At 43.8% G+C, this 25,624-nt stretch overlaps 1 protein-coding gene across 1 annotated transcript in view; it reads right to left on the reverse strand.

The window, feature by feature from the left end:
• The window catches only part of PLEK (pleckstrin), a 30,426-nt gene extending 9,524 nt beyond the window's left edge, over window positions 1–20,902 (reverse strand). The window contains exons 1-4 of the mRNA XM_066595466.1: window positions 20,819–20,902; window positions 6,745–6,897; window positions 3,148–3,329; window positions 1,281–1,372 (exon numbers count right to left, since the gene is read on the reverse strand). Of these exons, the coding sequence (XP_066451563.1) occupies window positions 1,281–1,372; window positions 3,148–3,329; window positions 6,745–6,897; window positions 20,819–20,866 (475 nt within the window). The 5' untranslated portion in view covers window positions 20,867–20,902. The remainder of the gene's footprint in view (window positions 1–1,280; window positions 1,373–3,147; window positions 3,330–6,744; window positions 6,898–20,818) is intronic.
• Window positions 20,903–25,624: the final 4,722 nt, after the last annotated feature.

The following is a 25,624-nucleotide window of genomic DNA, read 5'->3' on the forward strand; positions in this document are numbered from 1 at the left end:
GCCCCATTCAGAAAAGAAGAAGACCCGGACTGCGCAAGCGCGGCTAATTTGGCCATCGGAGGGCGAAAATTAGTCGGCTCCATGGAGACGAGGACGCCAGCAACGGAGCAGGTAAGTATAAAACTTTTTATAACTTCTGTATGGCTCATAATTAATGCACAATGTACATTACAAAGTGCATTATTATGGCCATACAGAAGTGTATAGACCCACTTGCTGCCGCGGGACAACCCCTTTAACGTCTAATAACTTCAGCTGGTATTTCCCTCAATTCATCCTGCAAACGTCTGGTGAGTTCGCTCAAAGAAGATGGATGCTGTTCATATTTCCTGACCCGATGTTCCAGTTCGTCCAAAAGATGTTCAGTAGGTTCAGTCGAGACTCCGTGCAGCCGGTCCAATCATGAAACATCCATAACCACAAACCAACATAAAAAAGCATTGGATTTGTTTCTTGTTGGAAGTATTGTAGACCATGCCCATTATCGGTAGCACATTGTCTAGAATGTCAAGGTACATCTTTGTGCTCATGGTTCTTGCCCTTACAACCAATGGATCAAGACCATGCTACATAATACATCCCTAGAGGATAACTGAACCTGCGCCATGCTTAACTGTTACAACACACTCAGGCAAAAAGCGTTCCCCAGGCTCCTCCACACCCAGGTACCTGCATCTGATTGGGAGGAGTAGTGTAACTCCATGGAACCTCTTCTCCAATGATGACGCTCCTTGCACCATTGTAGACGGCCACTGCATTGCGCTTCATGTTGGACGGCTTATTAGTAGCGGCATAACTTGTATATCCAATAGCCTGCAGTTCCCGACACAAACTATGGCTGATACCTCCAAGGGTCTGTATCTTACGTAGCATGGTTTAGGACAGGTGTCATGCTAATAACACACGATCCATTCTACTAATAGGGGTCCGAATACTTTCGGTAGGATAGTCTACAGAACATGGAACAGCGTGTGTGTTTTTTACTTGTCCCACATACAATACCATGGGTTACTATATACAGCGTCAGGACCACACTCCTCCTCACCTGTTTGCCAAAGGATGTGACAGTTAGCTTTTGGCAGGATATCATGTTGCTATATTGCAATGTTTCCTTTCATGTTGCCATCTAGCTCTAGTGTGTTCTGGGTTTGCAGCAAACATTATCCTACTATTTTATTGGAAACCCTTCAAGTAGTGCATTGTGACACTATAGTTCTAGACCAAAGTATTGTGCACCTCTGTCCTTCAGTATATGGAGCCTCGCTCAATGCTAGACTTACCTGTAAAACAATGATTAAACACTTTTTTGTCTTTCTCCAATTTCATTTCTTTAATTCCTTTGTCTGGATCTTTCATGGTGATATATAATGCACTGCAAATAGGGAGATGTTAGGATTAGGGAAAAAAAACTCATTACCTCTTCTGCACCCCCCACCCCCAATATAAGTCACTATATTTTGCTATGTTCTACAAATCGTCTCATCTTCACAATTCATGCTCCACCTTTCAGACTAGGTTTGTTTTCTTGCTCACATGCTTAAAACAACTGTAAAAAATAATCTGAGGCTCCATTCATATGAAGGAGTTCGGTGGCAATAAAAACCGCCCCAAAAAGTGCATTTGCAAAACTGCGTGCGTTTTTTGCCACATTTTACTACAAACATAGTAAAAAAAACACACATGGTTTCACCAATGCACTTTTTACTATACGTTATAAATTGCTAAGCAGGCACAACAGGGTCTATAAATACTAAGGGGGCAGAGTAGGAACAATAAATTACTCATGGGGCACAGTGGGGCCACTAAATTACCAAGGAGACACAGTGGGGCATATAAATGACTAAGCAGGCATAGTGGGGCTTATGAATTATTAAGAGGGCACAGCGCAGTCTATAAATTATTAAGGGGGCCACTGTGTTTCTGTCGCTCAATGGCCCATGTATGACTGAAGCTGGCCCTGGCTTCCACTATATATAGAGTATGCAATAACATAACAAATTGGAGTTCGTTTGACTAAAGACAATACATGCTTCTGTTTGGTTCCGCCACCTTGAAAACCCCTCTATTAGGGCGCGGTCACACGAGCGTAGGCGTATTTACGTTCGCACGTGCGCAGCGTTTAATCGCCGGAAAGAACATTTTTCGGTGATCATGACCAGAGCTAGAAATCGTATTATCGTTTGTTCCTACTTTGCAAACTATCTTTTCGGCCATCGAATATGCATTGGCGCGTATTTCGGTCGCGTATGTTCCGTCTTTTTTTCGGGTTGCCGTTTTTACGCGCCGTAAAATCGCCCATGCGAACGAATACATTCCAAACCAACACCTCAGATGGTCACGTATATACGATTGGGCGCAAAAACGCGCCGTTTATGCGCTCGTGTGAACGCACCCTTACTCTGAATTCTCTAATTGGGTGTATGAAAATGAGTTCTCTAAACTTGAAAATGCCCATAATTGTTATGTATTGTTGTCACAATGTGGCATAACCATAGGTATACCATCAGGGGTCACTGGGGTCGCGGTGGTGACCCGGCCCCTGCGCTCAGGGGGCCCCGTGGCCTCCCTCCACCATACACATATGCACATTAAGTGCATTACCAGTGGGCCGCTCTGCCTACAACACCGCACCGATCACGGCGCAAGCAGTGCGGCCAGCCCAAGAAGAAGAGCAGCGGAGGAGGAGGGAGGCAGTCACATGGGCCAGCAGGGCACAGTGATGATGTCATCATGTACTGCCCCTGCCTCCTGCTGAACGGCGTCCACTGCATCTTCCTGTGCTGCTGCTATTAAGGGAGAACTGGTCCGGGCCCCGGGGTATGTGTATTTGTATATGTGTATATAGTGTGTGTATATACTGTGTATATAGTGTGTATGTAATGTGTATATACTGTGTATATAGTGTGTATGTGTATATAGTGTGTGAGCTGATCTTTTGCACCCGGGCCCCTGAGCCTTTAGGTACACCCCTGGGCATAACCATTATACACCTGACAGCATGGGCGTCTTTGGCTCAGAAAATGTAAACCTGTGAGGGGATATAACATAATGAAGAATTTAGCGTAGTTTGTAACTATATAATGCAATCAGATTCACCAAACGAAAGTGTTACAATATGCAATTGTATCGTACAGCTTTTGCACTTACCCTAAATTAATTGTGTCAGGTAATCGGATTGATTTTCTGGTGGACTTTCTTGCAAACTTTTGACCATCTGCAATGCACTTTGTTGCCCTTTTCAGGTCTTTAACCCAAGCATCACGCTCTTGATGGTGAGATGCTTGGAAATAGTGATCCTGCTGTTTAGCGGTGGTGAGCTTAAACACAAACTAAGGCAAGAAGCAGAATTAGTTTTAGGACATAATCTACCACAATGGGTTATTTTGATTACTTAAAAGAACCCGTCTTGGTCACAGAATGTGGTGACTCCAAAAAATGTGACCTGTGCTGCACAATAATGAATATCTGTACTCATAAAACATTATTTTGCCTCTATGATATTGGAGTCAAGTCTCATATACAATAATAGTGTACATCCGAGTTGTATGGAGCTGTAATATGGCACCCATTGACTTCTATGGGGTCCTATCCATCATTTTACGCAGAGTAGTTTTCTGAATTAAAGGGGTTCCTAAAGACTTTTACTATTGACCTATCCAAAGCATAGGTCATCAATAGTTCATCGATGGGGATCAGCTAATATTTATGTCAGCTGTCACTATGGACAGCACTGGTAGCAGATTGCACTGTCTGTATTGTAGCACCTGGTTAGATACTGCAGGCACAGCTCCTATTGCAGTCATTCGGAGCTGTGCCTAAAGTACCAAATCGGTCTGCTGCAGTGTTGACAGGGCTATCTGCTTCCAGTGCTGTCCGCACTGGGATCCCAAGCAGTGGACTTGAGGATAGGTTATCAATAGTAAAAGCCCTGGACATCTCCTTTTATCCCTATTGTTTCTAGGGGGGAAAATCCCTTAAGAGTGCACCATGTGGTGGCATATGGCATCTTGGGAAGAGGAACTGGACACTATACTAGGAGGTGGTTTCTACAAGCAGATCTTTGACAGGACGAGTACTATTTCTCGCTCCGATAGCATTAAAGAAACCTCCTTTGAAATTCTCACAAGATAGTATCTCACCCCAGAGAGGCTTGCTGAAATACTGCCAATGCCCCTCTAACTTATCTTTTTGAAACTGTGGCAGAATTGGCACATTTGCACATATCGTATGGTTTTGCCGTGTTGCCCAATCACATTGTAAGAGAACCCAACGTCTCTTAAACTCTTGCTACTAAGATTAAGTTCTTCCCCAGGTTTGCTCTTTTAAATGCGGATACGACAGGACTATCAAGAACGTCATGTGTTGTCTACGGCCAAAGGGAGTATCATTGTCAGCTGGAGGTCCCCATCGATCCCCTTTTCCAATGACACTATCGAAGCTCAGGGAGATTTAGTGCTTTGAGAGGTTAATTAGTGTTATTGAAGACAAGCTGTCCAGACTTCAGGCCATATGGTCAGTTTGGACTTCCATTTGATTGATGAGTTTGGCAATCCCCCAATTAAGCTATTAATCATTCCCTTTAAAAGAAGTGTTTCCTTTTTGGTAATTGGTAATGCTTTTGAAATACTTACTATTAGTGATCGAAAATGTATTATCCCATTTACACGATTTACCCGGGTAACGGGTCCTTTATTGTTTTAAAGAAGACATTATGGGTCTTTTTGTTTGTTGGTAATCTTCCTTCTATGTTTAATGGCTTTTACTCAATTGGCTTTCCCCATCACTTGAGGATTTAAACATTTTACTTTTCTGGGCTGTTTGAAAGACTCTACAAAGTCTACTCACCCAAGGTGGGGTTCTTTGTTTCCATTTTATAGAAAACTAGTAAACAGTTTTTAAAAAATGATACTCAACTGGGACCTATAGTAGAACCAATGATTTTAATGAGGCAAACGGTTTATGCTCACTTAACACTATTGTGCCCTCCAAAAAAGACACAAATGAACAGAAACCAGGTCATACGCACCTTCGGTCTGCGTTTGCCTCACCGTGGATTTCTTTTGAATACAATTTTTCAAGTCTTCCATCAGAACCCCATGCCAGAAAGTTCTACATAGTCTTTAATGCTATGTGGACTCAACCTTAAGCTCCTTTCTCGGCTGAGTTAGGGCTCAGTTCAGGGTTTCCATCTCTTTGCTCTATTTTTGGAGGATAGAAACTGAAATAAAATGGAAAAATATGGATTTTTTTCCCCATTGATTTTAATGGGGTTTAAAAAAAATACAGGAAAAAGCTTCAGTTTGCTTTTGTTAGGTTTCCCATTGAATTAATGAGGGAAAAAATATCAACTTTTAAAAATTTTATTTCATTTTCTCTTCTCCAAAGAAAGCAGAGAGATGGAAACCCGGAACTGAGCTGTAATGCAGGCGTGAAAGCAGCCTTACATACATAACGCTGGAAAACATGCAAGTTAAACAAAATATGAGAAATTCCAAGTGCAAAGGACAACTCCAGGTTTTGCAGGAGTGACACCAATGTAGAGTGTAAGTGACTAAAAGGAATTGGAAAGTGTAGAATGAAAATCTATAAATGGTAATAAGATGTATCATGTCCATTCAATGGTCTACATTGTGTGTAGCTGTGTTGGTTCATTTTGGGACTCATGGCCGCCATGTTACCTCACCACCCCTGCTGGTGGCTGTTCTCTCCAGTCCCTCTGCAGATGTCGGGTTTCAGTATCCTCCTTGTCCCTATCTGCTGCCTATGCTCTTAGTTGGCCACCAAGCACTTCCTTACTTCTTCCCCTGCCAATCATAGAGCACCACTGGTTACATCAGGCACCTTCCTCCTAAGGGAGGTTCCAAAGAGTTTAGTCTTTCTGGTCTGGTTGAAGGTGTTATTGGTTTGTGCTGATTTTCCAGTTTTCTGATATTCTCTGCATTCTCTACTTCAGACCTTGGCTTGTTGTATTGGCCATTCTCCTGTCTGCTGCCTGCCCAACAACTGGTCTATGTGCCTTGACCTCCCTCTTGTTCTACATGTTGAAGTTACACCACCTGCCTCAGTCCATACCTTTGACTATGCCTTACTTCGCAAGCTCACATACTACTCCCTGGTCTACTGTAGTTTCAGCTGCCATATGAGTGGGACCACTTCTGGTTTAATACGTTGCGATTCGATGCGAACCCTGCAGCGAAGCCTAGATTCCGACTGGTGGAGTAAAAGGTTGTACACTGGGGTTCCTCAAATGTTACCTCTGGCTTTTGCCCAAAAGCCGAACCAGTGTGTTTCACAGAGGGTCCACATCCGCTGATCCTGACAGTTCATGATTGCATGCTCCAGCCATCTTAAGTGGGATAACCGTACCCATAAGATGTCAGCGAGTAACACAATAGGCAGAAAGTGCTAATTTTGTCCAAGGGATCTGCCACTTGTCTGTACAATAGCAAATATAAAGCTGCATGAACCATTCATCCAGCCAGTCAGAGGCGTAACGTAAAGCTCCTGGGCCCCAAAGCAAAACCTGTAACAGGGCCCCCAACTATAATGCTTTAATCATAGTGCTAGGCTCCCTATATGGAGAAGAGAGGCCTTATGGCCCCCGTAAGGCTCCTGGCCCAGGTTCTACTGCATCCTCTGCATTCCCTATAGTTACGCCCCTGCCGCCAGTATCTGAGCCAATACAGTGATGACGTGCAGCCATGCAATAAGAATAGGGACATAATTGTGTACATCAGAACTCACCATCCTTTTATTGAACTCCTGGCAGTAACTCATGACCACTGTTCCTTTTAGTGGTATCATCCCTTTTGGGCTATTGTCACTTTTCTTCTTGTAGAATTCCACTCCATCCTCCAGCAATGTCACCCACATCGGCTTCCATTTGTTAAACAGGGCCTGAAATGTGAGATGGGAAAGAATCAAGAATCAACTAAGCAGAACTCGGGGTTTGTAGAGAGTGGCGATGCAGATGACCCCAAGTGTTTCATTGTTCTGTATGTTTTCCATTTCCTGTTTGCTTTAATTGCATATGAATATCCGATCCTTTTTTAATATACTTTTGCCAGCATGTAAGTGACAGATGTGTGACTATGATACGAAAACCGTAACTGCGTACTGTTTTACTAAAGAAATCAGCAGTTTTGCAATCGCTATGTGGTTTTTTGCTTCATACTTTTTATGTAAGACATCAAAAGAGGTTGTTGCATTTGTTTCTTTATAACATACCTGAGTTTTCTCCAGGTTTTCCAAAATACACTAGGTTCTCCTTACCCTCTATTTTGCTGCTGTTTGTGCGACTGGCGTCAAGCGGGAAGAGGCCTGCACTCTCTAAACAGTTTCTAAGATGTGGCTGAGGAGCCGTGTCACGGTGGCAATAAGTGCAGCACACTCTTTGTAATCTTGTGCACCGTTGAAGGTATACAACAGGATCTGGATGACTAATGGAATTGGGTGATCGTGACGCCAGTGCCTGGATTAAGAGCACTTGGTAGCGAAATAAGACTAGCACACGTATGTAGGTAAATGACAGGCGCACCATTTACTTTCAGGCTTGTGGTTGTCTGCATTATTCTTACGCTCCAGAAATTGCATATACAACTTGCATATACACTGTTGAACACTTTATACACGGATAAACAAACTTTGAGGCGGCAGCATCTGTGCTAAGAAAGAGCTATATGGAAAGAACTGACAAGAAAATACACTTTATAAACCCCACTTACAGTTTTACCATTCCTGAAACACTGTGCTCATGTGTTATTAAGTACTCTCAAACTTCTATGAAGATTCTTTACTTGTCTGAGGATTGCATTGCTGACATCAGGTTTGGGCAAACAACCAGTTTCTGGGCGTTTGGGTGATTTATGAGCTGCTGCACACAGGATTGCTTTAAAGTTTACATAAGGAGGCTCTAATTACAGCAGGTCAGAGGAGGAGAAGAAACTGAGTCTTTATATGGCTGTTAGTTTCCTCCAGTTCCATCTTAGATCCTCTCTCTCCCCTCCGACTGAAAGGCTCACTGCCTCACTCCATACTACCTCCATACTGCTCTTCACTTCCATTTTCTAACCCTGTTTTATCATAAAAAAACTGCGCAATAGAAAATGAGCAGGAAGAAGCCCCCTTCTTTTTTTCCTCACTCAGGGGGCCTGTCACTAACTGATTTACGGCGATGCCTAAAACCTTAACTCTTTAGTTTCCTGACTCCCTCTTCTTATTAAATGAATTCCAGCCTAGCTACACTTTGTTAAATGAACTGGTAGTTAGAACAGTTTCTCTTAACTTGCAGGTAAAGTACTTTAATCCTGTAGTGCCAGTCCAGGTCACTACATTTGCACCCTTTTAGTTCTGATTAGCAGGTAGTCTTCCCCATTTTTATGTTGGTCATCATAATACAGACCTCCGCCACCACAGGTGATCATAAACACATACTGCTGCTGCTGCAGAACCACATAATACACACCATAGCTACTACAGGAAATCATAAAAATGTTTTCTGCTGCTCCAAGCCACCATCATACACACCTCAGCTGCTGCAGACCATCATAAATACATACCGCAGACGCCACAGAACCTTTAATTACATGTCTGAGAAGAGTCAAAAAAGGGTTAGTAGAACTCTACTACTGCCTTGCTTTAACTCATTGAGACAAAGCATGCATTAGCAGTAGTCATTGACAATGCATATGGTTCAGTATATAAATATGCACAGTATGTAGCAACTATATATATGCATTTATACTGGACCTGACAGCCATGGTCTGCTCCAGCCCTTGGGGGCCTTCCTTAGACTCCCGGCTGCCATGACACTTGCACAGCTGCCCATTGCAGGGAGGCCATCCAGGACCCCCAAAAACTGATTGGGACATTTGAATGCACAGGAGCATTTATAATGCTGCGATCAGTGTTACCTTTTGATTACGATTGTTGCAAACAGGTGTCGGCTGTCAAAGATGGCTGATACATACCATATACATACTCAGCTCCCCAGCCTCTTCCATACAAAGTAACCCGATGTGTGCCATACATATACAGTGCACATTGAGAAGGGGTTAAAAAGCAGATGATATGGTGTCAATGACAATCTTTTCCTGTCTTTTGAATGGTCCCCCTGTACCTGTGAATCATATGTACTGAACATTGGGCTGGCAACCAACAACAGTGGCCTTATAGTAGCCGCAATGAGAGGTGAGATGGTTCCAGTAGCTGCTTTTGGTCAACTCTATCATTGTTTATTGCCACCCAACAGCATGTTTTACTTCTAAACATTGAGTGGCCCAAAACCCTAAGGCTTAAGCACATGGCCATATTTTTAGCCTTTGTGCTGTTTGAATCTGCTCTTGGAGTCTAGAAAATCGTACACAGGCCTGTGCGAAATTGCACATTAGTTTTTTCACATGAACTGCATGCATTACTCCGATCTATTTTGCAGATGAGACTTGCTTATTTAAGTCAATGGAGGATGCAAAAGAATGGACGGCACTTGGATGTCTTCTATGTACCGTCCGTATCTCATGAATTTTTTGCTAAGAAATGTAGAAAAAAAAGAATGCGGCCTGATTCAATTTTTTTTGTAGACATAAAAAAAGGATGACATGTTGAAGTAGAAAAGAAAGCACCCATGGACTTCATATGGATGTGCAGGGTACCAAAGGAATGTGTTGGACTTACTTTTTTATATTAGCATGTTCTTTTAGGACAAAGTTTCATTTGTAATAATGTATAAAGGTGATGGATTATAAAAGTGGTTGAGAAAATGGTCCTTTGTGTGAAACCCCTTAGACCAAAAGAGAGGGGGAGAGTGTAGAGCGTAAATGAGAGTACGAGGTGCCATTGTATGGTCACAGTTAGTCACATAGAGACCAAGTTAAGAGTTGGAGGCTCTCATGCATTACAGTGTTGTGGCGTATCCAAGTTTCAGAGACAATGCGAGAAAGTGAATTGGTTGCCAGAGTTTGACCAAAGAAATAAAGAGTGGTGAGTCACTACTAAGGAATGGGTTAGGGAGAAAAAGGAGTGAGTTTGAATGCTGCCACTAAACCAATCCGTGTTGCTTTTTTTGCTGTACTTGGTTTCCTAGTAAAATTTGGTTTGAGAAAGCAGATATGTGGTGTCAGCGACAATCTTTTCTGCAATAAATGGTTCTACTTAAAGAGGTAAGCCAGCAATACTCCTCTGGCCCAGAAAGGCCATGAGTATGCCTCTACTAATACACTGGCTGCTGCCCCTGCCCTTGACACCATCAGCCTCCAACAGTAATTCAGGGACCATAAACTTTCACTCCCTTATCCATGTCTAGTTAAAAATGTTTGTGTCACTGTTGCAGCATTCCTGGTCTGACAACCCCCCCAACAGTAATTCACTCCCTTATCAGTGCCTAGTTAAAAGTGTTTATGTCCCTGTTGCAGTATTCCTTTTAAGTGCAAACCAATCACATGTCTACGTGCCTTGTCAGTAGTATGTATGTCATAAGTGTGTATAAATATTCATGCCTCTTCAGATCTATTCCATTTTAGCCTGATGAAGAACCCGAGAGGTTCGCAAGCTCGCTATTACATCATGTATTTTTGTTAGCCATTAAAATGCATTATATCTACAAGATTACTTGGTTTCTCTTGCTGGGAACAATCACATTTTACTCTACTGGCTAACACGGTACCAAACCTTTGTTTTCATTATACTTTATGCAGTGTGACTACCCAATTTTAACTATTGAGCTACAGCTGTACTTCCTACAGAGGATTACTCTGCATTGACCTTCTGTCGAGGATAAAATCTGGGACCTTCTTGCGCTCTAGTCGTATAGCTCTCCCTATTGAGCCATCCAACCTTGGACAGCTCTCTTACATGACTCTAGCCTTGTTCTATGTTTCCTGCTAGTCTAGTTCCTACCTCCCTGTCCTGGTTCTGCCCTGTCACTAATTGGGACTTGCTATAAAAGCCTGGCCCTGCCTCAGATCCAGCACATGATTATTGTGCTCCAAGCCGTGATCAAGCTCTACTTCTGCCTGCTCCTCTGCTAATCAATTGAGACCTGCCATTGCTGACCCCTGGCTTTCCTTGTGATGATGCTACCTGCCTCCTCCATCTGTACTGCAAACTGAGACTTCCCGTTGCTGACTCCTGGCTCTTCCCTGACTACTCCCCAGACCTGCAGCTACTAAACCTGAGGCTCCACCCTAGTGCCTGCAACCGCTACACCCTTAGGCACTCATGTGGACTGCAACTGTCACTTAAAATTGGAATGTTGTTGGAATGTTAGATTAAAAAATCAATGTTCATAACTGACACCAACAGGAAATTTATGTCTCACGCCCATAAATAAATGCATAGAATACAGCAACAATATTTAATATACATTATCCCTAGTCCCAAGAAATTACAGAAAACACTTGTTTTCCCTAATGTCATTTCACTAACAACAAGTGGTGGAACAAGATACAGTAAATGTCAGCGGTGAAAATACAATGTGTGCTTTGAAAACTAAATGGAAATACAAATGGAGATAGTACAATACATCTGCAGCTACAACTATTGAAAGGCTGCTTCCCTATCAGTCAATGGAAAATCTGACTCTAATCTCCAGATGCGAGGAGACCCTACCAAAAAGCAGAGCACTCACCCTGATGAGGGCAACCCCATGGCAGACTCCGGGGGCAACCAAATCTCTCCCTAGTTGGAAATAGGGATATTGTAGCTATAAAGAATAATAATATGTGTAGAGCTGATGTTACACAAGCACACTATAAATAAGGTATATATTCAATACAAAATATACTAATGGTCAGGAAATAGATGTTGCAACACCTTAGATAACAAAAACGCTAAAGAAACTTATCTGAGCTGTGAGACAGAACAGGAGCTACCGACTGGACAAGAAACACCTTCAAACTAGAACTAAAACAAGCGTTAATTGGCTTGTTGGGACACACACATCCCGGCTGACCAATCCATCCCCACACCAGCAGAAATGAGCTTAGGTTGACATCCAATGCTGGAATGACACTGAGCATGCTCCAGCTTGTGGATCATGTTGGTCAGAGTTGAAGTTGTGAAGTCACCCTAGTTCCGATCTGATATGGTTGGCAAGCTGTGACACTGCCATCCTATTGATGGTGTTGTAGACGCATTTTACCATCTTCATTTGCATACCAAAGCTCCCAGAGGAGCATGACATGGATAATAAGTCTCCTTAAGCCTATTTGACACCCCTCCCAACCCCTTGAAAATTAAAGTGATAGTTTCTTCTAACTCCAAAAAAATGATAATGATAACAAGTGCGTAGAAATCTACTGTGCAGAAATTTGAAATTCTTTGTGTCATACATTGAACTCCTCATTAATATCTCCAAACAGTGCAGCAAATAACAGGAAAAGAATGTCCAACTCGTCACTAACAACCCTTGTGATATAAAAGCCACAGGGAAAATGTAGGAAATCCTAAGTGGAGGAACCCTTAGTGATATCCATATACCCTAAAAGAGCAAATAGAAGCAAGATGAGAAATATCCATTATCATCAAGGCTCAACTACAACTCCATTTGCATACAATGGGGTAAATGTATTAAGATTTGGATTTCAAATATAGTATAATTTCCGCTAGCGCATATCTCTCCATATATCAGGTGCATCTCAACTGCTCCAGATAGGAGCTGGCTTAGATTTCTGGTATAATTTACGCCATTTTTTGGCTACATGAATGTTTTGTTCTTGGGTGACCACGCCTCCTCTGATAAGCCATGCCCCCTTTTCAGTAAAGTGGCACAGAGCAGCAATGAAAAAGTCACTAAAGTTTTGCGCAAGTTCAGCTTGCACCATATTTCGAAACCTTTTTACATCAAAAGGGATGATAAATCTCACCCAGTATTTCCAGTCACAGGTGAGTCATGGCGTCCACGATGCAACAACTGAATGTTTTTAGTTCTGCAATTCCTCTCTACGTAATTAATTCCTGTGCACCTCCATGGCAAAGACATGTAAAGTATGTCTTGTTAAGCAACAGTTGCGTGACTGACGTTGTCTTCCAGCTTAGGAGCTGCAATAAATAGTCTGTTGACCATTAATGATTAGTGATGAGCGAAGTTTTGAAAAGTTGGGTTCAGCCAGTTTCCTCAACTTTTGCAAAAAGTTCAGTTCAGTCTGAATTAGTTTGAATCGCACCAGAAGTTCACCAAAGGCCCTAAAACTCATCCACACAAAAATGTCCATAGCAGCACTCAATTAATAGCCTAGAAGGAAGCCGAGCGACTTGTATACAATTTCAAGGATGTCTCGCCTTACCTTATGTCTGATCCGCAAGCTCAGTTCCTGTTTCTGCCAAATTTTAGCAAACATTGACTGGAAACAGGGTTCTACTACCGCGTTTCCCCGAAAATAAGACAGTGTCTTATATTCATTTTTGTTCAAAAAGGTTTAACTTTTTTACATGTATAGCTGCCTGGACACTATTTAAATTGACTTTTTAAATTAACTGTTAGCAGGGTTTAATTTTGGAGTAGGGCTTATATTTTAAGCATCCTCAAAGAGCCTGAAAAATCATTTTGCATCCTCAAAAATTCTGGAAAATCATGCTATGTCTTATTTTCAGGGTATGTCTTATTTTCAGGGAAACCGGGTAGTTCAATTCACTCAAGACTATTAATGAAATATCCTGCACTTGGTTCCTGAGTCTCTACCCCACAGCAATATCTGCCCCAAGTCCAGGGAGAACAGTCTCCCATCCACTTTTTAATACTGGGTATGAAATGGGAACAAGGGATCAACCTCATTTGTCTACTTTGAAATAAGCCTATTACTAGTACAATTATTAAAGAGGTGGCCTAGTTTAGAAACCCATTTTTCATACTGCAATGTATTGTATAAGTGATAGAACTGTCACAAATTCAAGTCCGCAATGAGGACTAAAAGAAAGTAAAAATAAGTTTAATAAAGTTTATCAAGTGTTCAAAAAACCCTTTTCCTAGTATAAGGCCGGCTCATACAAGCATAAGATTACCCCGTATTCCGCATGCGATATACGTGTGTGTGATACGCGGTAATTTGCAGGTAATCAAATGCATTGCCATGCGCAGTTTCGCTCACATTTGCATTTTTGCTGCCATCCGCAGTGATAGGCTTTGGACACTGGCTGCTCCACAGCACTAAAACGCTGCTTGACTCTCGCAGCATTTTACGCATACGGCCGTGTGAGCCCGGCCTTAGAATGAAAGAATATAAGTAAAAAAATAACGTCATTTAGTATCGCTGCTTCCATATCTATAAAAATAATGGATTATTTATCCCGCATGATGAACGCTATGAGAAAGAAAGTACACAGCACCAGAATTGGACTGTTTTGGTCCTTCTTTCTCCAAGAAAATGAAAAATGGGTGTGCCCTCATAGGGGTTAAAGGGGACATCCAGTAAAACATATGAAAAAAAATATTGTATTATGGTATAGCATTGCTTTCTAACATTATTCAGGATACCATGTTACAGTGATACACATCTTCCTTATTTGCATAAATTACTCAGAGGAGCATGCATGGCTCAGTAAAGGCCCATTTAGACGGGACGATTGTCGGGCAAACGATGTCCGACAGTCGTCCTCGCACATAATAGCTCTTGTGCTGCTGCATAAACGATGGACGATGAGTTGAACGATGATCGCTCAGTGTAAATAGCAGCCGTTCAGTATTGAACGGCCACTATGTTAAGTCAATGGAAAGGGGCAGGGGAGCGCGAGGAGTGAAATCTCCTACAGCTGCCCCATCCCCCCACTGGCCGCTCTGTGAGTGAGCCACAACTACTAGCCCCTGTGCAACAGCACAGGAGTGAAGACACACAGGGATGAGTATTGGGCATCGTTTGCCTGACATTTATCCCGTCTAAATAGGCCTTAAGTCTCCTCACTCACCTCTCAGGTGTCTTCTCACACCCCTTCTGGGTGCTCTCATTGGGAAGAGATGCCATTGCCTGACCCACTCACCCTATAGGTGTCTTCACACACTTTTTGGGCGCTTTCCTATAGGAAAGACAACACCCCTCTTGACCCAGGTTACAGGCCTCTCACCAGCCAGGCCAGAAACCTACTGCACACTGATGAGGGGCAAACACCCCCAAACAGCTGTCTGTGTATGCTTTTCTGGCTTGGTTTATCATGTTTCCCAGAAAATAAGACACTGTCTGTGTCCCTCGCGCTGGTCCCCGCACTGCTGCAGTCCTCAGCGCTGACAGGATTCTCTTCTCCTAATAATGGGGCTTTGAATACCCCACCTATGATTGGTTCATCGAGCACCAGCTCTAATTGGCTGGCGCTCGATCCAATCACAGCGCTTAATGGAGGCGGGGTATTCAAATCCCCATAACCAGAAGAGAATCCTGTCAGTGCTGAGAACTGCAACAGCATGGGGACAAGCAGGAGAGACACAGACTCCGGCGGCTAGGTGATTATAAACAATATGGTAAAAAAAGCAATAATCACCTAGCCACTGGTGTCTGTGTCCCTCGCGCTGGTCCCCACGCTGCTGCAGTTCTCAGCGCTGACAGGTTTCTCTATTTGAATATCTGCCTCCGGTAAGTGCTGTGATTGGATCGAGTGCCGGCTTTGATTGGCTAGTTCTCGATCCAATCACAGCTCTCTCTTACTGGAGGCGGGGTATTCAAAGCCCTGTCACCAGAAGAGAATCCTGTCAGCGCTGAGGACTGTAGCCTGCCACAGCACCAGAGACCAGCACGAGGGGCTTGTTAAAAAGTCATACATTGATTTGAAGGAATGCTGCCATCCAATAGGTGGCAATGTAGAGGTATTGTTCCATCTTCCTTATTTGCACGATACATATATGAACTAGAGGTTTCTACTGTTTATCCCACCAACATGTGTCAAACACAAGGCCCACGGCCCGAATCCGGCCCGCCACCTTGTTCAACTTGGCCCGTGAAAATGGCCAGCAGCGCATGCAACGGCCGCTCACCACAGCAGTAAATACCAGCTGGGGGGCCGCGGCTGCCCTGCCGGTGTTCAGTCAGCGGCGCAGATCCCAGGCACACACTGTGACATCAGTGTGCACCCGGGATTCTCCTCCCCTGGTTCCACGAGAGCAGAAGGGAGGAGGCGTCCGGACATGCACACTGACGTCACAGTGTGCACCTGCAATGAGCACCAGTAAAAGAAAGCAGAGGAGCAGCGGCACTTCTACAAGGAGGAGGAGGTAAGTATATGGTTTTTTAGGGGGCTCTATTACTACCGATATAGGGGATACTATTAGTGATAGTGTCCCCTATATCGGCCCCAGTAGTAATAGCATTACTACTGGGGCTGCTGTGTGGGTCACTATTACTGCTGATGCCTATGTGGGGGTTACTATTACTGCTGAGGCAGCTGTGGGGGTCACTATTACTGCGGAGGCCGCTGGGGGGGTCATTTTTAATTCTGAGGCCTCTGTGGGGGTCACTATTACTTCTGATGCCTCTGTGGGGGTCACTATTATTTCTGATACCTCTGTGGGGGTCACTATTACTGCTGAGGCCTCTGTGGGTGTTACTATTACTGCTGAGGCAGCTGTGGGGGTCACTATTACTGCGGAGGCCGCTGGGGGGGGGGTCACTATTACTCCTGAGGTCTCTGTGGGGGTCACTATTACTGCTGATGCCTCTGTGGGGGTCACTATTACTGCTGTGCCACTGTTGGGTCACTATTACTGCTGTGCCACTGTGGGGGTCACTATTACTGCTGTGCCACTGTGGGGGTCACTATTACTGCTGTGCCACTGTGGGGGTCACTATTACTGTGGGGGTCACTGAGCTGTCAGTTCTCTGTCTGTTAACAATTGGCCGTGGACAGGAGGCCTTCCAATTACAGTCGGCCCTTTGAAGACAACCATCAGGCTGATGTGGCCCTCAATGGGTTTGACACTCCTGCGTTAGAAGGAAGAGTCTACAATACTACATTTATACACCCCTCTGATTGTATTAGGGGTCATACTGTAAAATAAACCTTTTTCCCAAAATAAATTAGAGAACAACCAAAAGGAAGTTAAAAGAGGAAGCTCGTCGGACAGTTTACTTTTACATCTTTCCTGTACATGTACAATTGCAGTTTACATTCGTTACATTATCAAGACTTAAAACAACGGCTTAACCAAGCTCGGACTGGCTCACATGGAAACAGGTGAAGCTCCCAGAGGGCTGCGAACCAGGGTGGTCCCCCAGCTCCCCAACCCTGCATGAGCGGTGCATGGCATAGTACATTCACTGTCCTGCATACTGCATTTCTGCCAGCCTATACATTTGTATAATAACTCACCTAGTTTATTTATATAAGCACCTAGGCTGCCTGACATGATATCAAGGCACATTGGGAGGTAAGCCAAAACTCACAAACAACCTTGTTAGGGGTAAAGTCTCATGAATACTACACTGATATACGGTTTCAAATCGCCATGATTTTCAAGAGGATTGTTAGTAGCCATACGATTTTACGCTGCATGTCAGCACAGTGTTTACAAATTGTGCATATATACGTCCTTTTAGGACAACTATTAAGTCCAATTTGAACTAGGCGTTTGACGTCCGGCTCAGACATAATACTAGGTCTCAGAAAGGTTGAACTGGATAGACATATGTATTTTTTCAGCCTAAATCACTATCTGGTCAGTTTATTATAAATATCGTAACTCAAGGTCTGTTAAAACAAAAATAGTAGTCACCAATTAAAAATAGTAATTTAAAATATCGTAAAACACTAAGAACATTTATGAAATGGAAAATAAAAATAAACTTAAAAAGCAATTAAGACATAGAAATATAATTCTACCATATAAAGTCACTTGACTTTAATGGCAACGAGACTATGGAATTTTTTGGTCAATGGTTATTTCTGGGATGCTTTTTTTTTTTAAATTTACACTTCCCAAATTTCAATTTTAAGAATAGACCAAAAAATAAATTCTGTGTCAATTGTAAAAGTTCCTAGGTGTGTCAACCACATTATGGTGATCATACCATTTTTTAAGTTCCTTGTTTTAGACGTTCTTCATATGTGTTCGACAATACCAAGAATGTATTGCGATAACAAGGAAGAACTGGAGTTTTTCATCCTCCTAATGCAGAACTGAAAAATTGACACCTACACACCAAATTCTGTGCAATAATTAGCACTTTCAACCTTCTGTAGAAAACTTATTTAAAGGGATATAGTCATGTATTCTTTAACATGAGCCAATCAGAAGTTTGACACTATTAGGAGTAAGCATTCTCTTATGTACCTGTTGTGTGATTGAAATAAACATGAGGTTCAAAAAACAAAAAAGACCTTAGTGATTTACAAAACACATTAGGTAAAGCATTATAAGCCTTGAAAAAAGTATGTGTCGGTCCAAGACCTACGGTATGTTTTTGATTTACTGGTTCAAGAAGAATCTTTTGGTTTACTGCCATTAGTAAAAGGAGTAGAACAGGGAAGAAGTAAGAATAATGTAGAACTGAAACACATACACAACTGTGGGATACCACAAAGTGAAACCCACTGGAATATTATGCTTGACTGATGCAATCAATGGCCATGCAAGCTTTTGAACCTAAATATTCCATGGAATAGATAAAAATTGATTAAGGTTGCTCTACCAGAATCATAACTCAATACATACACTGGACACCGGCTCTTTGATGATTAGAGCTTTCCTGTATGGAAATTCTAAACAGATTTGGTCATCGGTGATAGACTAGCCGGGGCCAAGATTCCAAAAACATTCGGGGTTTTCCCATGCAATGTTATTTAGAGTATACTGAGAATGGTGGGATCAAGGAAAATATCCAGTAAAAAGGGTCCTGTGGATGTACACAACTCAGCAATAAAAGGGATTTTTGGAGAATGTCAAGAATCTTTCCAGAGCACAGATGGACTATAAAAGCAGACAACATGTTCCTTTGCACAGAAAGGTCTAGTGGGCAAAAGAGCAAAACATTGGATTGTTGACCAGTGGAAAAAGATCACTTGGTCAGATGGATCTAGATTTCTGTTGCACCATGCTGATGGGAGGTTAGGATTTGGCACAGGCAGCATGAATCAATGGACCCTTCCTGACAAACGGGTTGAGGTGGGGTAGTGGTGTCGGGAAAGATTTCTTGGTACACACTAAGTCTAAAATTCCAGCAGGATGATTTCAGCACCTAGTGGAATCCATTCTGTTGTTCTAAAGCCCATAGGAGGTCCACCACACTACTACATGGGGGGCAATTCAGTGTATGTTTCTCCAAATATTAAATAGCTTGGCATAGACTTGGGTGTGAGCAATACTAATGAGAACAAACCTTACGAATTCTAGACAATCCCTTTAATATGAGAGCCACCAAGGCAATGTAATACAGGGATGGCCAAAGTCAGCCAGAGTGTGAACTGCTGGTCGTTAATGACTCGCTGCTCTGGCTCACAGAGAGGCTACCCAAGTGGGGTTCTAATGTAATGATAGGACCAAGTAAGACATATAATTGGTTTTTCCTGATGAGATAACCCTATCATGAACCATTCCTTTTGTAGATTGGAAGAGAGTTCATAACAACATTTGCCCTGCATAAATAAGTATACTAGCCAATTACTGATAAAAATTGCCTCCATGTTCTGTATATACATGAAAGCCAAAGTAACATACATAGAAACATACATGTAAGCCTGTAAAAAGACACACATCCATCCAATTCTGCCTACTACGCCAATGTTGATCTAGAGAAAGGTAAAAACCCCAATGAGATAGAAGCCAATTTTTCTCATGGTAGGGAAAAAAAGAACCTTCCCAGCTCCAATCAGAATAATCCCCGGATCACCGACCCTTATAAAGTAATTAGTGACTATAACATATAATATTGTATCACTCAAGAAAGGCATCCAGGCCCAGCTTAAACTCTTTTATCAAATTTGCCATCACCACGTCCCCAGGCAATGAGTTCCATAGTCTCACTGCTCTTACAGTAAAGAACCCCCTTCTATGTCGGTGTAGAAACCTTCTTTCCTCTAGATGTAGAGGGCGCCCCCTTGTTACAGTCACAGTCCTGGGTATAATAGATGATGGAAGAGATCTCTGTATTGTCCCCTGATCTACATAGTTATTAGGTCGCCCCTCAGCTGTCTTTTTCGAAATAAGACTAATTTTCCTTACCTCTTTGGGTATTGTAGTCCGTCCATTCCATTTATTACTTTAGTTGCCAACCTTTATACCCGCTCAAGCTCTAATATGTCCTTCTTGATTCCCTGTGCCCCAAACTGGCCTCAATATTCCATGTGTGGTCTGACCAGTGACTTGTAAAAAGGAAGAACAATGCTCTCATCATGCGCCCCTAGACCTCTTCTGATGCGCCCCATGATCCTATTTGCCTTGGCAGCAGCTGCCTGACACTGGTTGCTCCAGTTAAGCTTAGAGGTAACTAAAATCTCCAAGTCCTTTTCCATATGTGTCCCCCAGTAGTTTCCCATTTAGTGTGTAGAACCTTCCATTTATCAGTGTTAGACCTCATTTGCCACTTTTCTGCCCCCAACTTATCCAGATCCTTTTGTAACTATATACTGTCCTCTCTTGTGTTAACCCAAGTCCATTGATCCATGTCTATCAGTAAACAGTAACGTGGGGATAGTAACAGTACTTGGCTATGTTGGCAATCACTATGTATAAACGGACCCTTATGTAGTTCCCTTGTGGCTCCTTCAATATGACAATGTAGCCCAAAAAGACTGTCACCCCTGTCTTAGACACTTAGAAAAGAGCACTTAAAGCCAGAAACAAGTACACAGCTCTGTAACTATCAATGGCAGGAATTAGTCCTTGACATTTTCTACATTTTTTTGTTACCTTCTTCACCAGATAGCCCTCTCGAATTTTTTGTGGCTCTCTCTCCATCTTTTCCTCCTTCTGAGAAAACGTGAAATGACAGCTTCAGAGGTTGTGACAGAATTAGTGTTGGTCATTGACTATCTGCTTCCGTGCAGATTTCGTAATCCTGCGAAGACCAATCATACTCCGTGCTGACTGTTTCCTCATTTATGGGTTACACAGGGGAAGCGCGGTCACAGCGATGTGTTCTTCTTTTAACCAAGTTGTCATTCTACATGCAATGAATGACAACCTCTGTCGGACGGATAAAGTGAACTTTCACAAAGTGAGATATGTGAACTATTGGTGAACATGGGGACCGGAAGATGGTAAATTGATTGAGGTTTACATAGGGGTCTATCAATACATGGATGCTAACTGCTCCAGACATGCCCGATATCGCGCTCGCCAACATGCCATATTCCCGCGGATGCGAGGCAATTTAAACTCAAAACCACCTCGCATCCCTTTTGGGTAGTAGCGATCCTAACAAAGGGCAATGCGATATGGGGGGAAAAAATCACATATTTGTGACCCCATTGGGGTTCATATTTGTGCGTTTCACGATTTTCTTGCATGTGTGAAGCCCACTTAAGGCAAAGCACCCCAATAAGTACGCTATCCTATAGAGATGTAGCGATAGGGTTCACAGTTGTGACTGAGCCCCTAAGTCAGGGGGGCCTGGAGGCTTCACTTACCACTGTAGAAAAAGCCCCCCAGTGCATAGCCCCCCTGTACCACAAATCTGGGCTGTCATCTCATGCTGCTGCTAAGCTCCCGAGTCCTCCCCCTGCAGCGTGTTCTCAGTGCAGGACGAGCTGGCGGAGGAGTCGGCAACAGTGTGATTTGTGGTAACCTCCGGTGCGTGGTAGGTGATAAGGACCATTCTGGTATAACCTGGGTATGTTCTTTATATAATTATATATGTACGGCCGGCAGAGGCGTAACTTGAAGCTCCCGGGCCCCAATGCAAAAACGGGGCCCCCAACTATAATGCTTTATTCATAGTACTGGGCTTCCTATATGGAGAACTGAGGCCTTATGGGCCCCCTAAGGCTCCTGGGCCCGGGTGCAACCGCATCTTCTGCATCCCCTATAGTTACGCCCCTGATGGCCGGTATAAATTACACATCTCCCTGTATATAGTGATATGGACCACGCATAAGGCCACTCTCACATAGAGCATTTCGGTCACACAAAGCGCAGCATTTTTACTAGGGTCGAGCTGCTCTGTTTGGATGAACGATCTTGCCACCTGAGTCCCTAAAAGTGGTTCCCCCTTTGGCTTATAAAAAGGCTCTTTTCTGGTTGTGTAGAGCTTGTTGACCACTAGACTCCTCTACAACACAGAGAAGAGATTTAACAGAGCCTGAGAGGAGATGGATTATGGGGATGTGAGAAGCTGGATGCTTATATCAACGAATTGCCCATCCCCTCGGCCGTTCTGACCAGCCTGTTAGGAGGTGTTGGCACCAGTTGATCCAAGAGGGCACACAAGGTGACTGAGCTCAGGATGCCTTCCACAGGCCACCAGTAGAGAGGATCATCTACAACTGTTTCTTTATCCACAATTAAGAGATAGTGGCGCCATTATGATTCCGGCAAGACCATGTGTCAGTTGACACCATTTCCAGGTGCTTGGCTTAAAGACCTTTGGTCTCAAGATGCCCATTACATGTACAGCCTTTGACATCCACCCACACCTTCGTTTGCAGTGGTGTCGCGAACAACAATACTGGACTGCTACAGAGAGGAACCAGGTTTTCTTCAGTGATCAATCCAGGTTTTGCTTGGGCACTGATAACGGTTGTGTTCGTGTCTGGAGACCTTGGGTGAGTGCCTTAATCCTGCCTTTGTTGTAGAGTGGCACACTGCCCCCTGCTGGTGTAATGTTATAGTGGACCTTTGCGTATGAGGAACAACTCCATGTTCACCCATATCACATCTTGTATCCAAGCAACAGGAGGTACAACAAGGTACTAGAGCCTCCATGCCCGCCTGTATCACATCTTGTATCTAAGCTAGAGGTGGTATAACAGGAAACTAGAGCCTCCATGCCCGCCTGTATCACATCTTGTATCTAAGCTAGAGGCGGTACAACAGGGTACTAGAGCCTCCATGCCCACCCGTATCACATCTTGTATCTAAGCTAGAGGCAGCACAACTGGGTATTAATATTAATAATATAATAATAATCTTTATTTGCATAGCGCCAACTTATTCCGCAGCGCTTAGCTAGAGCCTCCATGCCTGTCTATATCACATCTTGTATCCAAGCTAGAGGTGGTACAACAGGGCACTAGAGCTTTCATGCCTGCCTGTATCACATCTTGTATCCAAGCTAGAGGCGGTACAACAGGGTACTAGAGCCTCCATGCCCACCTGTATCACATCTTGTATTCAAGCTAGAGGCGGTACAACAGGGTACTAGAGCCTCCATGCCTGTCTATATCACATCTTGTATCCAAGCTAGAGATGGTACAACAGGGTGCTAGAGCCTCCATGCCTGCCCATATCACATCTTGTATCCAAGCTAGAGGCGGTACAGCAGGGTACTAGAGCCTCTATTTCAGAGGTTAGTTTTCCACAATAAATTATCTTTTTGCTCTGATATTCGATTCTGACCGCTCCTTCTAAAGGCCCATTTAGACACAACGATTATCGCTCTAGATTCGCTCAAAGCCGTCTTTTGAGCGATAATGGTTGTGTGTAAACGCGCGCTCATCGTGCATTTTTCGTTACCTCTTCATTCATCGTTGTCTTTCAGTCCCCTTGAAATTCATTATTTGGCAGTTCGCTGTTTGTTTGATTTAAATGACATCCGTTCAGCGATTTGATGGGAGTGTTTAATCGTTTGGCGGGGCGTACATTTAGCCGGCTAAAGGCAGTGCTCCACCATTGGCCGTGCCATTGTGATGTACCCTGCAGCAACCAAGACCATGGAAAAATTATTTTGCCTTTTTAAACGCATGTGCGAAGGTCTCGGATTCACGGATTATGGTTATTTAGACTCACGCAGATCGTTATTAGATTTTAGGTCAATACACAAAACTCCATATATTTTTGACACGGGTGACCAAGAGATTATTTACATTCCGATAACAAAAATACTATCGTTTGTACCACCTAGTTTTTTCCCTATAAAGCCAATCATCTAATATGTATGGTGGCCTCCTAATGCCCCTCCAACGGCAGATGTAGTCCAACTAGCCAATCCCTTCTGTCTTGAGGAAATAAGCACTTCTGGTAATGGCTTTCTCTCCTTTCTAGCTTCTGAACGCATGTGTCCTCGGCTGAGCAGACTGTGCGTTTGTATCTGTCAGGTAAGATACATTTTACGATGAAGAGCACTGAGGGGTACCATTACTTTGGGATGGCACAGAGGTGACATCATTACTTTGGGTCAACATAGAGGGAATACTATTACTTTGTGGGAGTACCATTACTTTGGGGAGGGCACGGAGCTGGTACCATTATTTTGTAGATGTTACAGAGAGGGCAATGTTATTTTATGGGGCCAGAGAAAGGGCACCACTTATTTGGGGCACTACTACTTTGAAAGGGCACGGCACAAAGGGAACACTATTACCTTGTGGGAGCATCATTACTTTGCAAGGGTGACAAAGAGAGCACCATTACTTTTTGTGGCTTAAAAGGCGGCACTAGAAGTGTATGGGACACAAAGGGGGGAACATTTTCTATAGAAGCGACTAACTGGAGTATCGGTGGTAGTGACATAATAGAAAGGGTGTGCAGAGACAAGTTTTGGCTAGAAGTCGTCATGGCAGTTTGGGCCAGATAGAGAAGAGAAGGGAAAGTGAACAACCCTACCTGAGAGATAACACCACCTGGGTTCACTGGAAATAACTTTGCTGTAATCAGTGTACCGTATATACTCGAGTATAGGCCGACTTTTTCAGCACATTTTTTTGTGCTTAAACCACACCCCCCCCCCCCCCCCCTTCGGCTTATACTCGAGTGAATACGGTGCCAACCATACTGCTTACCTATTTACCGGTCTCTTCGGTTCATCTGGGTGCGCCTGCAGCCTCTGTGTGTGGTGGGATGATATCGCTGTTCTTCATTTCTTCTGCATGCCGGCCGCCACTGTGTTGTCTGTTCCGGAAGTGGTGTGTGTAGCCAGGTGACGCCCCTAGTGGCTGATTAGCTGCACTCTCCACTCCGGCGATGACAGCCTGGATTTACCTCTGCGGCGCTGCAGAAACTTCTTCCTTGGTGGCTGCGGTGAGTAAGCTTCTGCGCCGCTACTTCTCCGGGTGGTGGCACTCACATCCTATTTCTTCCGTCGGCGCGGGCCCTGGGGGGGGCAGGGGGCGGCGATGATTATCATGATGCAGTTTGTAGTGGGATAGAGGGGCAATAATGCAGATTGTGGTGGGATGGAGGGGCGGCGACCATGCAGTTTGTGGTGGGATGGAGGGGCGTCGATAGTGCAGTTTGTGGTGGGATGGAGGGGCGTCGATAGTGCAGTTTGTGGTGGGATGGAGGGGCGTCGATAATGCAGTTTGTGGTGAGATGGAGGGGCAGCGATGATTTAGTTCGTGGTGGGATGGAGGGGCAGCGATGATTTAGTTCGTGGTGGGATGGAGGGGCAGCGATGATGCAGTTTGTGGTAGGATGGAGGGGCGTCGATAATGCAGTTTGTGGTGGGATGGAGTGGCGGCGATGATGCAGTTTGTGGTGAGATGGAGGGGCGGCGATGATGCAGTTTGTAGCGGGATGAAGGGGCAGCGATGATGCAGTTTGTGGTGGGATGGAGGGGCA

This window comes from Eleutherodactylus coqui, chromosome 3 (genome assembly GCF_035609145.1).
Source record: "Eleutherodactylus coqui strain aEleCoq1 chromosome 3, aEleCoq1.hap1, whole genome shotgun sequence".
In the NCBI taxonomy this organism is placed as follows: domain Eukaryota; kingdom Metazoa; phylum Chordata; class Amphibia; order Anura; family Eleutherodactylidae; genus Eleutherodactylus; species Eleutherodactylus coqui.